General features: G+C 28.3%; 1 protein-coding gene across 3 annotated transcripts in view; it reads left to right on the top strand.

Annotated features, from left to right (window-relative positions):
• Positions 1-16,734, top strand: part of LOC135931137 (TBC1 domain family member 22B-like) — a 46,614-nt gene that overhangs the window by 25,265 nt on the left and 4,615 nt on the right. For all 3 annotated transcript variants that reach the window (XM_065468037.1, XM_065468038.1, XM_065468039.1), the window contains 5 exons: positions 9,317-9,445; positions 10,317-10,382; positions 11,844-11,964; positions 12,185-12,367; positions 14,201-14,328. In XM_065468037.1, coding sequence (XP_065324109.1) covers positions 9,317-9,445; positions 10,317-10,382; positions 11,844-11,964; positions 12,185-12,367; positions 14,201-14,328 — 627 coding nt within the window. The remainder of the gene's footprint in view (positions 1-9,316; positions 9,446-10,316; positions 10,383-11,843; positions 11,965-12,184; positions 12,368-14,200; positions 14,329-16,734) is intronic.

Raw genomic sequence — 16,734 nt, forward strand, 5'->3', positions numbered from 1 at the left:
ACAAGGATGTGTTCTTTCCCCGCTTTTGTTTAATATACTTATGAATAAAATCATAGTAGATACGCTGGCTACTGCGAATCTCTTAGAATTAAGTTCCAGTCAGTCTTTTTTCTTGGAAAATAGGGTGATATCTTATGCTGACGACATAGTTTTGATAACAAAAAGTTTGGAAGAAACCCAAAATTTGATCGCTATATTAAACTCCTTTAGTCTTAAGGTTGGCTTGGACATTAACTTTGATAAAACAGTGATAATGCCCTCGTCCCAGGCGCCTCTTCTGAATAATTTGGTGGTGGGGGGAAAGTTGGTTAAGGTGGTAGATTCTTTTAAATATCTAGGTGTAACCATTGACAATAAAGGTAGTTGTAAAGAAGAACTAAAAATTCGTTTACAAAATGCTAGGGCGGCTTTTTATAAATTTTTTAAACTGTGGAAAGCTAGAGAGATATCCGTTTTCACAAGACTCTGTATTTTTAACTCAACCATCATCCCGATTCTCTTTTATGGCGGTGATACATGGGAGATTACCAAGACCGAAACTAGGAAATTACAAACGTTTGTAAATAAATGCCTTAGAATAATAAATGGAATCTTCTATCCAAATATTATCTCAAATGAAAATCTTTGGAAGAAGTCTAACCATACCCAGGTTCACGTATCTTTAAAAAAGAAACGTCTTACTTTCTTTGCCCATATTTTAAGAAATCATAGTAACAATAGCCTTGTTATTGATGCCATTAATTGGTTATACTCCTTTAATGGGAAAACATATTGCAAATATAAGACATTATGGTTCTACAGAGCCTTGAAGGACATAATGGATCTAAACTTAAATTTGAAGCAATTCCTAAGGCTAAATAAAAACAAAAAATCTATAAAAAAACTACTAAAAATTAAATCGAATTACCTAAACCTCCCATAATTTATTTTCTGTATTTTTCAGGTTATTTAATTTCTTCATCTCTAAATTTTACCTCTTGATTTTTTGTCTTTCACCTATTCTGTGAATTACTTACTTCACTGACTTCAGCTTTTATTTATCTTATTTTCTGAAAAAACTGCATGGTTAACATTATCAATAGCTCTGTTATAATTCACAAATGTAAAGCAGAAGGGGTTTTGTACTTAGTTTTTCTGCATGATTATTTTTCTAAATTAATTTTGGATCCAGTATTTTCTTTTCTTGGTCTGTATATACTTATGTATTTTTGGTGTGGGTGTTATGCTTTTTCCATGCTATAGGATGTGATGGCTATAGCTCAATAAGTCTTAATTTTCTTGTGGTCTTAGTTTTTGGGTAGTTACTTAGGTAGGATTTTTGATTTCATCCCACTGCAGTAGTTCCGCTCTCCCATATTTCTATTAAATGAGGGCAAATAGGTAGCGATATTGTTATAGATGCTATTTATTTTTTGGTTTTTCTGCTGTGATATTATCTGGCCCTGGAGCTTTTGCTTTCTCTTAGTGTTTTTTTTTTTCATTAGTCTTTGTTCGCTTGTTACTTCATTTATGGAGAAACCAGTCGACAGGGGGGTGGCGAGGTTTGTAAATATGTTTTGCTGGTAGAGTTTTCCGTGAATGATAGACTATCATATAACAATCAAGCCAAAATGCCTTTGTTAATCCTGGCCAACAATTACTTTTCAATTTCCTAAAACTTACGGAGCTGGCTCCTATTTCTGCGTCATAGTTTCCTTTCTCTCATATCTTTATCATTATCAAAGACCTTTTTCGCTATATAATCTATCTATCACTCCATAGAGTATTTTGTTTCTCTGGAAAAAGGAAAAATAACCGTTTGTTGTGTGGTGTTCGTTTGCTGGATAGTCATAAACCGATTACTGACTAGTTTTTGCCTATTCACTGGATTTTTCACCTTTTAAACAATTTGTGGTAAACCCATTTTAGCTTTTCCTTATTTTCATGAATAAATTCTAATCTCAATTGATATGAACACATTCTCAATTATTTGTTAGTAACTACCAAGGCTTACATTAGATGTTAAACTTAAAATTGGCCACCACCCACCCTTAAAGTAATTAAATTATTTAGGCAGTTCATGGGTATAGGCTTTTGTTTTTGCCCATCTCTTTTGTTGATTAGCCTATAGACGTTTAAGCGACAGTTCCCGGACTGTTGCGCGTACAAGTACGTGCGGCTTGCCCACAAACGTGTGAAGGGCTCCTCATTTTTTTTTTCCTCCCCTAAATTAACTATCCAGTTTGATGGATTTTTGAGGAAAACCTAGCGTAGCTCTGTTGTATCCACAACCAGAGGGCGAAAACGCTTTTATCACGTATCACGTATATTTAAAAATAAATTTGGCTTTTTAACATTAAAAACTTTTTTAGTTTTATTTTATTATAAATTTGTATATTTTTATTTTTTTTTCCTCCCCTAAGCTGACACCTAGGGAATAATAAATTATTATTATTTTGTCTATTTATGTAATTTTTTATATATTTATTTTTTTAATATTAATTTAATTGTCTTTAGAAATTTCACAAAAGTTTTCGCAAAACTTTCGTGAGTTTTGAGAGGTACGAAATATGTCCCGAATCATACATTTATTTTCAATTTATAATATATAAAATGTTTGATGTGAAGGATTTACTAATTCTATATTTTATATTATTTGAAGATAATCATGTTCACGAGTTCCAAATTTAAACACATATATAAATCCTCAGAAACTAATATTATTAATACTATACAAATGGTTAAGGCTGACTGCTTATTACAAAATATTATTGTTATTGAGGGCAATCATTGTGCATAAATTAATTATGAAACCCTTGATCCAAAATTTTTATATACATTTATTTTTTAATTACCATTACCTTATATTTCTTATGAATGTTTAAATTTGTCGAAGTTATAGCATCTATTTATAAATATTCAATAAAAAGTTTTGATTTGATTTGTATTTAAACTGCTTAAATGACTTAAATCACATTTTATAAAAAATTTTTAAACATAATAATTTTTATATACAAAATTATAAATATGAGATAATATACAATATTATAAATTTGAAAATAATATAGAAAATTATAAATATGAAAAGAAAATTTCATTTTAAATTCAAAAATTTGTTTCTGATTGACTATCATTTAACATATCTTGTGTGTTTGGCTCTAAATCTTAAGATATAGATTATTATATAGTTCTAATTTAATGTTATAATACTTGTGATGTTATTTGTACATTTAACATATCTTGTGTGTTTGGCTCTAAATCCTAAGATATAGATTATTATATAGTTCTAATTTAATGTTATAATACTTGTGATGATATTTGTACATTTAACATATCTTGGATGTTTGGCTCATAATCCTAAGATATAGATTATTATTATATAGTTCTAATTTGATGTTATAATCTTGGATGTTTGGCTCATAATCCTAAGATATAGATTATTATATAGTTCTAATTTCATGTTATAATACATTTGGAGATATTTATACATTAATAGCATCCTTAGATTGTTTCAAACTGAAACTTGCTTCAGTGTGCCTACATATTATCCTCCACATTTCAGTAAAAATTTTCAACAAATTTAAGGTGCTTGCTGTTCATCATAGCAGCACCTAAACCTAACATATAAATAATATTTATATAATCTCTTCCCATTTGACTTTACTTGCAGCTGTATCTCTATATTTAAGGTCACTATTACACCACCACTGTCTATAAGGTCTTATATTTTCCATCAATTGATATTCGTTAGCCATTTTTATTCCCTCAATTTGCAAAAGTTTAATGACAAAATGATAAACTTTTACGTAATTTGCGCAAAATCGAAAAAATCATTTAGGCCAACATTTTAATTTTCCATTAAAAATGGCTTATATTATTTTTTTCGCTAGATTCGCGCAAATTGCGTGATATAATTTTTATGCAATTTTTGATATTTAGGACACAGCCTTATATAAAAATAAAATCATATCTTTTTTCAATGGTTATAAATAATTTTGAGCACCTAAGCTTCAACTTTGTTTATGTTAGAAAACCTGCTTCAGGCGCGTAACCAATGGGGGGGGAAAGGGGGAAATTCCCCCCCCCATCGCAAATTTGACTATTTTCATAAATATCATTTTAAGCTAATAAAAATTTTACCCCCACCCCCCAGATTCCCCCCCCCCCACCAATCAAAATTTTACAAATATTTGAATATCAATTTTCTAACATATTATTCAAAAATATTAATAAAATGGAAAAATATTTAGTCAAAGAGATTGAAATCAAACGATAATTTATAAATAAGGCTGAGCATGAAAAAAAGTAATGTGTCGTTAGCAGCGATATCATTATTGAATTCAATTGATCAATCAGAGTTTATCATTGCTGCTAGTTGCATCAATAAATTATTTTTAGCTCACTACTTTGTAGAAATTTACAAAAACCAAATTTAGATTTGGTTCAAGTTATTGATTTGGCGGAACATTGGAAAATATACATGAACAGGTAGATACAATAAGAATGAATGTAGATAAATATTTTCATAATATTTATCTAGACGTTGAATCGAAGGCTAAATTTTATGATATAATACTAATTAAACCTCGTCTAGCACCTAGGCCATTATTGAGATGAAAATAAATATTGGCTCAACTAAAGAATATTATAAAATATCCATTTTCATCCCATTCTTAGATACTTTTTTATAGCAAATAAAAGTACGGGTTTTAGATAAAAAACAAGTCTTTAGCAATCTTCAAGTTTTATTACCCAAAGATCCTTCTTCATTTTCTAATGCCACTACTGGTAAAATTAAATATTTAGAAAAATTTTATTCCTATGAGATTGATAATGAAATAAATTTAATCAGTGAATTCGAATTGTGGTATAAATATTTATACGTTTAGCTATTTTACCTGAGCATGCTATTGATGCGCTCAATCGGTGTAAAGAAACCTTGGCTCAATTTCCTAATATTTCGAAGTTGTTTTATATTCTTGCATGTTTGCCTATTACAACATGTACGAATGAAAGGACTTTTTCCAACTTGAGAAGGTTGAAAACATATTTACGAAGTACTGAATCTCGGCTAAATGGGTTAGCTCTGTTAAATATACACAGAGATTTGGTTCCAAAGACAAACGAAATAATTAAAAATCTTGTATTTGATAAGAAGTTAAAAAAAACTTGTTAATTTATTTATTTTCTAGTCAATATTTTTAACTACTATTAATATTTTCAATAAAAAAAATTATATTCTACTTATATTGTATGAGAATTTAAGCTGAGGCTAGTTTTTAAAGCAAATTTAAAAAAAAATGACATTACACTATATTTCAACTTTACACATAAATAAACCTTTACACATAAATAAACCTTTACATTTAAAAAAACTTTATTAAATATAATATACCTAACTTGAAATAATAAAAAAGAGGCTTGTAATATCCTATCCATAAGCACGAATTAGTAAATAATAGTTAAAAATAGAAATATAATTATAGCTAAATAAGACCCGGCCGAAGGCCGGGGAAAGCTGGCCGAAGGCCAGGTAAAAGGGGTTTGGGGGCGAAGCCCCCAAAAAATTCCCCCCCCCCCCTATAAGAAAATCTTGGATACGCCACTGACCTGCTTAATAAAGATTTTACAATGTACGGTAAAATCCATGCTTTTATTGAGCCATTATTATATCCAGGGTTGTGCATTTGACCGGTCAAATACGTTTCGGTCAATTGACCAATATTTGACGGATCAAATATGGTCAAAAGTCAATATTAACTTTATTTTGAATAAATTCATTGTCATTCAATAACTAACGTTTAGCTCACCGTAACAGATTCCTATTCTGATTCATATTCAATATTTTCTTTTATTTTTTAATCAATTTTCCTGTTGTCGAGATCTTCAGTCGATTTCTATTTTAACATTAACCAAAATCGACCTATTTCTTTCTAAAGAAGAAGTAGAACTAAGAATTGTTAGTCTCTTAATGGGCATGGTGGGCAAAATTTAATCTATTAACTTGAGGTCGGAATTGATTGTTTCTTATGGAAATTAATGTTTTCCTCATAAATTGCTATTAAGCATGCTGTTTTTGCTTCTGAAATTAATTATGTCACTTAAAATATTTTGGTAATCACCACCTTCTAAAATGGCTAATTCATGAATTATGTCACATACTTCTTTGAATTCACTACTAGTGAGATGCTCCTCTTGATATTGGGGACCCAAAAAAATATTCAACATTGTGTCACATGTATTTATATCGTTTTTTCCTTTTTTAAACTTTCTTAATTTTTTTTCTTTAGATTTTTTTAGAGTATTTGACCGTATTTGACCAGGTCAAATACTCCTCCGGTCAATTGATTGAATTTGACCTGTCAATTGACTGACTTGCCAACCCTGATTATATCAATTAGTGATCTGCATCAGACCTAATTTTCAAGCCCGACCCGGCAGGTATATTGTTTCGAAAAATTTGTTCAGCCCGGCCAGATCTTGAGCAAATTTTTTTTTATTTGTCCCGAATAGCCCACCACGAAATAAAAATTTAAATATGGAAAAATTTATTTATTGATTGTAAAAATAATAATCTACAATTAGCGTCTGGTTTCTTGCAAGAATATCAAAATATATTATTTTTTACAAAATTTAATATCTTATTTAAAAATTAAATTTAAGCCCGGGCCGTGATTTACAGATCTTTAATATGACCTTCATAATTGATAATAAATCAATTATAACTTCATTTTGCATACAGAATGAGATAATGAAAAAATATAATTGCAAATCTTTTAAAATTTGCAACATTTATCATTAAAAAATTTGCCCATTTATCTTCTGCTTTCATTATCTTTATTATGATGGAGGATTTCTTAAAAATTTTAATGATGATATCACTAAAATTCATACAATTTTAGTATGGCCATAAATTATATAAAATCCCCTCTTTTTTTTGGTTATCAGACAAAACATTGTAAATTTGAGATCAGAGGGTTCAATAGAAAGACGGAATTAAATATATTGATTTTGAAATTTATTTTTATTTGGGCATAATACATGATATTATTATATAAAATTTTCAAAAACATGATAAAAAAAATTAACTCTTCATTGCAAAGGTGGATGCGGACACCAATTATTTTAAAAACTTTAATACTTGAAATTTTTTCGATGTAGCTTAACATTTTTAGGTAAATGTGTGCAAAATTAATTTTGATTTTTTTAAGTAGAGAGTTATAAGGGTTTTTTGGAGCTTGAGGTCAACCCCTAGTCATCCGTGTAACTTTCTTTCATCTGTTTTGGCATTGTTATTTTAAGAATTAACATACACTTTTTTTATACATAATTTTTATCAATAAATATTCTAAACCCTAACCCTATAATATTTGAAACTTAGATAAACATGATTTGATCATTATTTCATTTTTTGATACCATTTTATGGTATTTAATAACTTGTGCTAGTTTTAAGAATATTTTTGACTCACTTGACAAAAGTTCTCATAAAATGATAAAATAACATAAATAAAATTTTTATTAATATATTTTTAAAATATGAAAGCTACAAATAAATTTGATTTTAATATAAAGTGTTTCAAAATTGGGGTCTGAGGGTACCCCACCTAGTCTCTCGCGTGATTTTTCTTCATATGTGGAAATGGGTTAAAATGAATTTTTTTTAAAAAAATTAGAATGTGGGTTTTGTGTTAGTTTTTATGGTATACTTCAGAATTTTCAAAAATCTTGTAGGATTGTGATGAGTTTAGTGTAGCATATTTTGATTTTTTTTAAAAAAAATGGTGGCAGGCTACTAATCAATGTAAGCAGACCTGGAAATCATACGCTTATGGCTCATCGAGCTATTGCGAATCTATATGTCCAAAACTTGGAAGCTGTACATTAATATCCTTTCATTGGAAAAAAATCACGCGAGAAAATAGATGGGGTACCCTCAGACCCCAATTTAGAAACACTATATATTGAATAATATGCAGATGAAGATCTTTGATCAAAAATATTTTTAAATAAAATTTTCAAAGATTTAGATCCTTAAAGATCGTTGCTCAAAATTTTTTAAAAAAAAATCTTTAAATTTTACTATCTTCAAAGATCTCAATCTTAAAAGATCGTTGCTCAAAATTAAATTAAAAATCATCAAATTTTGTGATATTCAAAGATCGAGAACTTTGATTTTTTTTTATTTGGATCAAATGTATAACTCTGGCCAGGGAGTTAACAAAAATCTTCAAATTAGCATTTTGAAGTTTTTTCGTCCAAAATTTTAAAAATCAACAAAATTGAATTTTTTTTAAAAAACAAATTTGTGATTTCTATTATCCAGAGTAAAAAATTCCAATACAAAAAAATTTTGAATTTTGGGAAAATCTTACTTGAAGCTAGAACATTCATTCTCAAAAAAAATTCGCTATAAAATATCTTAGATTTTTTTTGATTTTTAGCAGTTTTCAAAATCCTTTTAGAATTTACAAAAATTCTGTAATTAGTTTTGAATTTATTCCTTCCTTTTTTTAGGGGTTGGCTCGTTTTGAGCCGATTTTTAAAAACGGCTAACTCAATATTTTAGCTAGAAAAATATTGTCTAAGCCTCGAGATTTCGATAATATATGTCTAGACCATTGTTCCTTCTATGAACAAAATCTTCAGGCTTGCGTAATATTTTTCTGGATAAAATATTGAGTTAGCCTTTTTTAAAAATTGGCTCAAAACTAGACATTTAACAACACTAAATATATAGAAATAAAAAAAAATAAAAATATAAGAACTATGTCTCCGAACGTTTATTTTTAACGTAATTTTTTTTAGGAAATTAATTGTTTATTTATTGTATTTGATTAAATGTACGCCTTGGGAAATAAAATTCATAGGGATTTGGAGCTCCGAATTTAAATAATTTGCTAATGAAGGCTATTTTTTTAATTTTAAGAATTCTAATTTGAACGTAAATTTATTTTAGTATGTGTAAAGTACCCGCTATGAATTTCGGGATAATTTTTGCCGTGAATTTTTGAATTACTTTTAATTTATATATTTTTATATTACATATTTTTCATAATAATTTTTTTTAAAGTTAATAATACATGGCGAAAATTGTCTTAAAATTCATAGGCTAGGTACTCTTACCCATGTTGAAATCAATTTCCGATCAAATTGAAATTTTCGAATAAAAAAAATGACCCCCCCCCCCTCAATAAAGGATTTATAATTGAAAGATTTCCGAAATCCACATAGATTCCATATCCCAACCCAATAAGACATAAATTATATTACTAAAGTAAATAAGAATTAAAGAAAGAAAGAAAGGAATATATATATTTAAATTATAATAAAAAAAGCATTATATACCTACATGCGTTGGACGGAGGAAAGAAACGCTCGACCGGAAGAGGAAAGAATATTTTGCTTTCGTCGTGAAATATTATCCATCCCGCTTCGAGGAAATACACAAAGATATGTATAGACAAGTTTTGAATAAAAATAAATAATTTCGTTGTTTACATGCATTTATCTCGTAAATTAGAAGCCTGTTATTATTTAAAATTATGGATCCTGGCACACCCAGGACAACAGGCCCGTCCGATAGACGGTATCCCACCCGGTTCGATTTTGATTCGGCTAATGAACCGATGTTTTGACATATCAACCCTTGGTTCGAACGAGAGATGTATTTCTTATACCCCGTCCTAGCTCAGTTAAAGATATCAGCTAATCATTAAAACGATTACTAATATCCGTCTATCCTTTAAATAATGACATTAGGGGGGTTGTATATATAGGGAATAAAATCAAACAAAAAATATACAAATAAAATATATGCGCGTGCGTCTAAACAAATGGGAGATATTCAATTTAAAAAAAAAAATAATTATAAGAAATTTTATTCGCCATTTTGATATATCGGATCATTAAAATATCTGTCGATAACCGATATTCGCAAAGAATACGAATGATAGGGCTGATCCGATATTCCAAAAAATCCATACACTTAGTTCGAACCATGACTTTTATTTGTTATGCAAAGTTATTTACTCCTTTTTTTATTTATTTTATGTCCTGACGATTCATTAACTTAAATATTTATCATTATCAGCTGTTTTGGTTTCAAACTTTTTAAAAAATTTCTCTGTTTCATTTATGTATAAAAATTCTCATGCGGGAGAATTTGGCATGTCACAGCTGATTTATATTCAAATGCACTTCTAAATACATTTTAATAAATGATTATTTTATCACGATTTTAAAAGACATTTTTATTTGAGTGAGTTATACAAAATTTATATATATTTTTTTTTTAAATTATAATAAATTTAATTTAATTTTGTATATTCTACACAGATACATATTGACATTCCGAGAATGAATCCACTTATCGACCTTTTTCAACAACCAACCGTTCAAGATGTACGTATAAACATTTAAGATTATACCTAATGCCACTGTCGCTATCGCCTAGGGCTGTGTCGATCCAAAAAAATTTCCTATATGATATTACTACAAAACCGATACCTAACCGATATTTATATGAATTTTTATTTACATCTTTGAACCAAAATCATAACATTTTCTATTTAAAAAAACCAACTAACTTTCACGAATGATTTAGTGCATTTTTTTAAAAAATTTATTTTTTATGGCTAAAAGAAAGAAAAATGTTGTTCAATGGCTCCATTTAGCCTTTTTTTAAAATGGATTAAATAAAGATTTTAGCCTAGGCTCGATAATTTACTTTTAGCGAAAATCTTAAGCTCATCGTTTTTAAAAATCAGCTAAATTGGGGCTTTTAGCATCACTAATGAATATGGCTCGTTAGATGATTTTAAATTCTTTTCTAATTGATAATATAACAAAAAATAATATCAAATTTTAACTTCATATCTTAAAATAATTCTTAGAAATGGTTCCCGTTCTAAATCGCTAAAAATTGGGAATCTTACTTATATCTCCTAAAAAAAATTTAAGTATATTTGAAATATTAAAAGATGCTAGGGAATTAAACACTTGTAATGGAAGAAAAGCGATTTTTGTTTTAGCGATTTAGAATCCTATCTCTTAGAAATAAACTGAATTTTGGTTCTTTTTATTAATTTATTATTGTAAAATTATATATAAAATAAAAAATATATAATTATATCCATACAATCATAAATTAGCTAAAAACAACGAAAATATCGGACCGATCCTATATTTTTAAAGACGCCAAATCCCCGATCATCGGCACAGCCTCTCTACTATCGTAACTCCATTAAACCTCAAAGCGTGAAACAAAATCGGTGGCTACAACTCGCGGATGCGTGAATGTAGCGATATATTATCTATCACCACGAACATATACTTATTAATCAGAATTTGGTGGGAAACTAGGCTAAAAAAGTGTACCTTTCCCATTTCTGAAATATTTTCCAATATCTGGTTTCGCATTTTGAATATTTTTATTCCACTTTCTGTTAGATTTGACCCGATTCAAAGGCTAGTGTTCAGATTCCCAAACTCTATTTTTTTAAAAAATCGAAGTATATTAAAACACCTAAATAAACGTTCTAAAATGAACAGCAAAAGATGATCAATATAGATTAGATGTCTATTATTGTCAAAAAGCCTCGATTTCAAAAAAAATCCAGCTGAATCAAGATTTTCAGCCAATAAATATTACCTAAGTCTCAGGATTTTGCCAAAAAGTAGCCTTTTAAAAAAATCGTCTAAATCAAGGTTTTTAACAACACTAGTTGTAATTTTTTGTTAGAATCGGTTCGAGTTCGTGGATATTTTTGAAAACGGGCTCCCTTTCTAAATATCTTAATAAATTTTACTCGATTCCGGGTTTGGTTTTTACCTATGGTTATTTTCCTCAAATTTATTTTACAGATGTTCGAAAGGATATTGTATATATGGGCCATGAGACATCCAGCTAGCGGATACGTGCAAGGGATCAACGATTTAGTCACGCCATTTTTCGTCGTTTTTCTTTCCGAATACGTCCCTTCCGGTTTTTTGCTTAAAAGATACACCCTAACAAATCATTTTTCAAATTATAGCTTTTTTTAAATCTCTAAATGTATCATATATTTGTAAAAGTATCTTCTCCAAACTTGTAGAAAGTTTCAAATTCGTTAAGTATCATTCCTAAACCACTCCTTAGATCTTGGTTGGACCAGATACAAAAAAAAATTGTTTTTAACAAAAGATTATTTTAAAAATTTGACAAGGTACGAGTATCGATAATTTCGTGATCGACAAGCTGTCCCAAGATATTTTGAAAGATTTGGAATCCGATAGTTTTTGGTGCGTTTCCAATCTGCTAGACGGAATCCAAGATAATTACACTTTTGCTCAACCTGGAATTCAAGAAAAAGTTAACGTTCTCAAGCATTTGGTATCCAGAATAAATGGTTTATTATTATTATTATGAATATCGTTTCATGCTACCTTAAAATCTGTTTGGGCCAGAAATTAGTGAAATAAAATGGTATCGGTTGTATTTTGCTGATTGACTGAGTTTTTTTCAATTTTCGGGTGGTTTAGTTTGTGATTTATATTATTTCTGGGACTATGGTAATTTTTATTCTGGAATTTGATAGGGTTTTCTTCCCTGCGACTATTTTCCCGGGCAGGAGGGGGGATATTTCCCCTGTGGCAATATTTCATGAGGGCTTTTTCGGTGACATTTTTTTGTAATTACTTTTAATTGTAATATATCTTTTATTTAAGAAAATCTATTAGCAAATAATTGGCCTCTGGTTTTAACTGTTTTGGTTAAAATCTAGTTTGAAATGTTTCTTTTTCCAAACTGAAATGCCTCTTTAAAATTTTAATTCAAAGCTATCCTTTATTATCACAAATCTACCATTAAAACTAAGAAATCTACAAAAAATTCCAAAGGAACTATAAAATATTAAGCCATAAATTTATAAATCAAAAATCACGCATTTTTAAATTTTTTTTTAAAAATTAAATAATTATACAGGATTTTATAATCTTACGAAAAATTCTGGGGTAGGTAGCATCAATGACATAATACTATTTTGAAACGTCGTTTAATATAAATTAGCTGGTGATACGCCATTTTGGGTTCTCATAATTTTTTTTACTGTCATTTTATTTTTTAAAAATTACATTATATTTTAATATAAATTGTTTATACGGGGGAATCCAAAATGGTGTGCCACCAACTGATTTATATTAAATGACGCTTCAAAAGGCATTTGAATAAATGAAATATCAGTCTAGGTATTATTATATGTCATTATGACTGCGTTGCTAAAAAGCCCGATTCGGGTTTATTTTTTAAAAAACGATCGGATTAAGATTTTAGCCAAAATAATATTATGCAAGCCTGGAGATCTTACTCATATATGGCAGATAAGTTTGGGACCTCTATTGCCATATCATGAGTCTTACGTAATATTATTTTGGCTAAAATTCTAATTGGTCGTTTTTTAAAAGCGACCCACATCAGCTTTTTTACTCTCATTGGGTAACATAGATAAAAATTAATAATAAACTTTATTCTATTTCGAGCCAACTTGGACTATAAAAAAATCTTCTCACTCAAATGCAAACTGCAAATGCAACTGACCTTTCTTGGCTACCTTTAAATCAAAAATTGGGATCCAACCCCAAGATTATATGATATTATACCATTGTGGCAATAATAAACTAAGATTTTGAAATATATTCAATCCAAAATGATCTAACTATTTTTAAATTAATCCATTTAAAAAAATACAAAATAAACCCTTGAATATGGCTTAAACCAAAGCAGAAATATATATTTCAATACGCCTTCCCCCATTTTATTATACTCTTTATAAGGCGAATTATTTTTTAAGGTCCAATTTTGAATGATAGGTTCTTTCATCATATTTAAAAATCAGAGATATACTGGATTAATATTTTTATTAGTAACCTGCCCGGATCTAAAATTTTATTATTTACCGGGTTGGGTACCGGTGTCGGGTCTTATAAAAATTATAAGCTTATCTTATTTCTTATACTTAGAATGTAAATTTATTTTTTTAAAATTATTACATTTAATACAGAGTATTTAAAAAGGCTAATTTATTAGAACCGATCGAATCCTGATAAAGAAAATCCGGTCTGTTGCCGGATATGGTATAATTAAAATGGCAGCTCTTGTATTTTAATATATATTTTTTTACAATAGAAGCCTCAATAAGTAAGCTCTAGTATAATTTTGAATTTAATGAAAAAAATATAAATAGTGCCTTTATATAATCATTTACGGGAAAATGAGGTCGAATACCTCCAATTTGCTTTTCGCTGGATGAACAATCTGTTGATGCGAGAAATACCTCTAAAATGTACCATCCGATTATGGGATACTTATCTGGTAATAATACATAAAAGTTATATATATAGAAAGAAAAATATTTAATTCATATATATTGTAATTCAAATAGAACTATTATCAGTACCTTGTCATCAAAAGCATATCTTAAATGTTTTTATTAAACTCGCGTATAATCAAAAAAAATAAATTGTAATCATAGTAGCACATCTAAATATTTATTGATTATTATCGTTTGTTCACCATCAATATAATTTAGTGTTGTAAACGAACGCGTTGGTTTTTTGAAAAAAATGATGAACGGCGTTCCTTTTATTTTTGACGAACTTTGAAGGTGAACGCGTTCATTTTTTATGGCGAACGCGTTAAAATTTAACGTTCATTCAATTTTAAAAATACTTTTTATTTTTATTTATTTGAAAAAATAAATATTAATCCTAATTTATTTATAAAAATTATTATTTATATTTTTTGCTGTATTTCCTTCTCATATTTCAATTTTTTAACACGCCATTATTATAGTTGTTTAATTTGAATATTATTGTTTATATTTTAATTTAATAGATTAGCATAAGCATGGATATTAGTGTGGTTAATTAGCTGGTTTTACACGACCACGACTCTGGTTTTTGGTTAAAAAAATGAACCAAAACCAAAGCAACCAAATTGGTCGACCAAATCCATAGACCCGAGCACCGATTCAAGCACAGACCCGAGCACCTACCCAAATCAACTTATAATAATTTATTGTTAATGTTTTGCTCAATTTTATGCATAGAGGACGAATATTTCAATAATAGTCTTTTTTTAAATTGTATACTTATATTCAAAATTAAAAATTAGAGGACGAGTAATTCAATTTCATATTAATTAAATAATTGATATGGAATTTGAAATAATTACCTTCTAAGACCGGGAAAAATTTATTATAGGAATTTATCGATTTTTAGATATTTATAATTCATATATCATCGAAAAATGAGGATAATTTATGTTGAATTTATTCTCCTAAAGTTGTAAAAATTGGCTAAGGCTCAAACAGATTAGATATGCTGGCTCAGGAGTTGATATTAGTCACCTCAGGAGATTTTAAGCTGAAATGCATTTATTTGTTGTTTAACTCTAATTCGATAATGGATATTACAAATTAATGTACAGCCTAAAATTGCCTTCCCATCAAAATATTTTTACATTTATCCAAAATATCCCTCTAGCGAGTAGTTCTAGCTGATCTTTGCTCACATATATCGATAGAAAGATCCTTCAGTGCACTACCAAGTAACCACATTACGAAATAAATTTGACAAATATACTTTAGACGATATTTTAATCATAAAACTTAATATAAATTTGTTAAACAACGTTATCTTTTTTAATATTCATTTTATTAATATTTGTGAATAATTTTATATTTGTCATAGAATAAATAAAATAATTTTAATGAAATTGTTACGACTTTTGATAGTTTTGAGGGAATTTTTACGGGTCATTAAATTAAAAGTAAATAAAATATAGATTTAATCACTTGACAAACCATGATATTTTTTAAAATTCTATATTTTGATAAATTTGCTTAGTCTATATTTATAACACTTATTTTTTATGGATAAAAATAACCCCGGTCCGGTCTCCCGTATTAGATTGAAACAATCTAAGTTTTATATGATCAGATTAGCTTCTGCTTACATATTCCACACATAGCCCTTCATCGTTTTTAATTAATTAAAAACAGATAGGATGTACACACCATAAACTAAGTTTTGAAGATGATTTTTGAATACTTTTTATCAGAGTTGGCAAGTCGGTCAATTGACCGTTCAATTTAAGTCAATTGACGGGAGGAGTATTTGACCTGTTTAAATACGGTCAAATACTCCAAAATATTTTAAGTGATAAAATTAATTTCAAAAGTATAAACGTCATGTTTAATAGTTAATTAAGGCAGTAATTTCTATAAGAAACAATCAATTCCCACCTAAAGTTAGTGGAATAAACTATGCCCACCATGCCCATTAAGGGACTAATAATTCCTAGTATACTTTAAAGAAATATCTGTCATTATTTTGAGTCATAAATTCTATATTATTCACTGTAAGATTTTCCTCATTATTTTCAATTTCAATATTTAAGCTAGCATTTTAATTATTACAGCAGATATGATCTTGATCTGTAAATATATTTGGGTTTAAAGGATATATTCCACAAGCTAAGAATCCGTTTAATATATTATTTGGTGTTACTGTAATTATATATTTTAACCGTTTTACCCATAACAGCTTTACCCCAAGGTGACATATATTATAAACATCGATATTGCGTGACTTCTAGTATAGCTATAGATGTCAGATAAATTTTATTTTATAACAAATACATTAAGGAACATGTGTGTCAAATTTTGAATCCTGAGGATATGTATATTTTAGTAAAAGCAAAATATACTAGAGAATG

Source organism: Gordionus sp. m RMFG-2023, chromosome 1 (assembly GCF_954871325.1).
Source record: "Gordionus sp. m RMFG-2023 chromosome 1, tfGorSpeb1-WG-v2, whole genome shotgun sequence".
NCBI classification, from domain to species: Eukaryota; Metazoa; Nematomorpha; class Gordioida; order Chordodea; family Parachordodidae; genus Gordionus; species Gordionus sp. m RMFG-2023.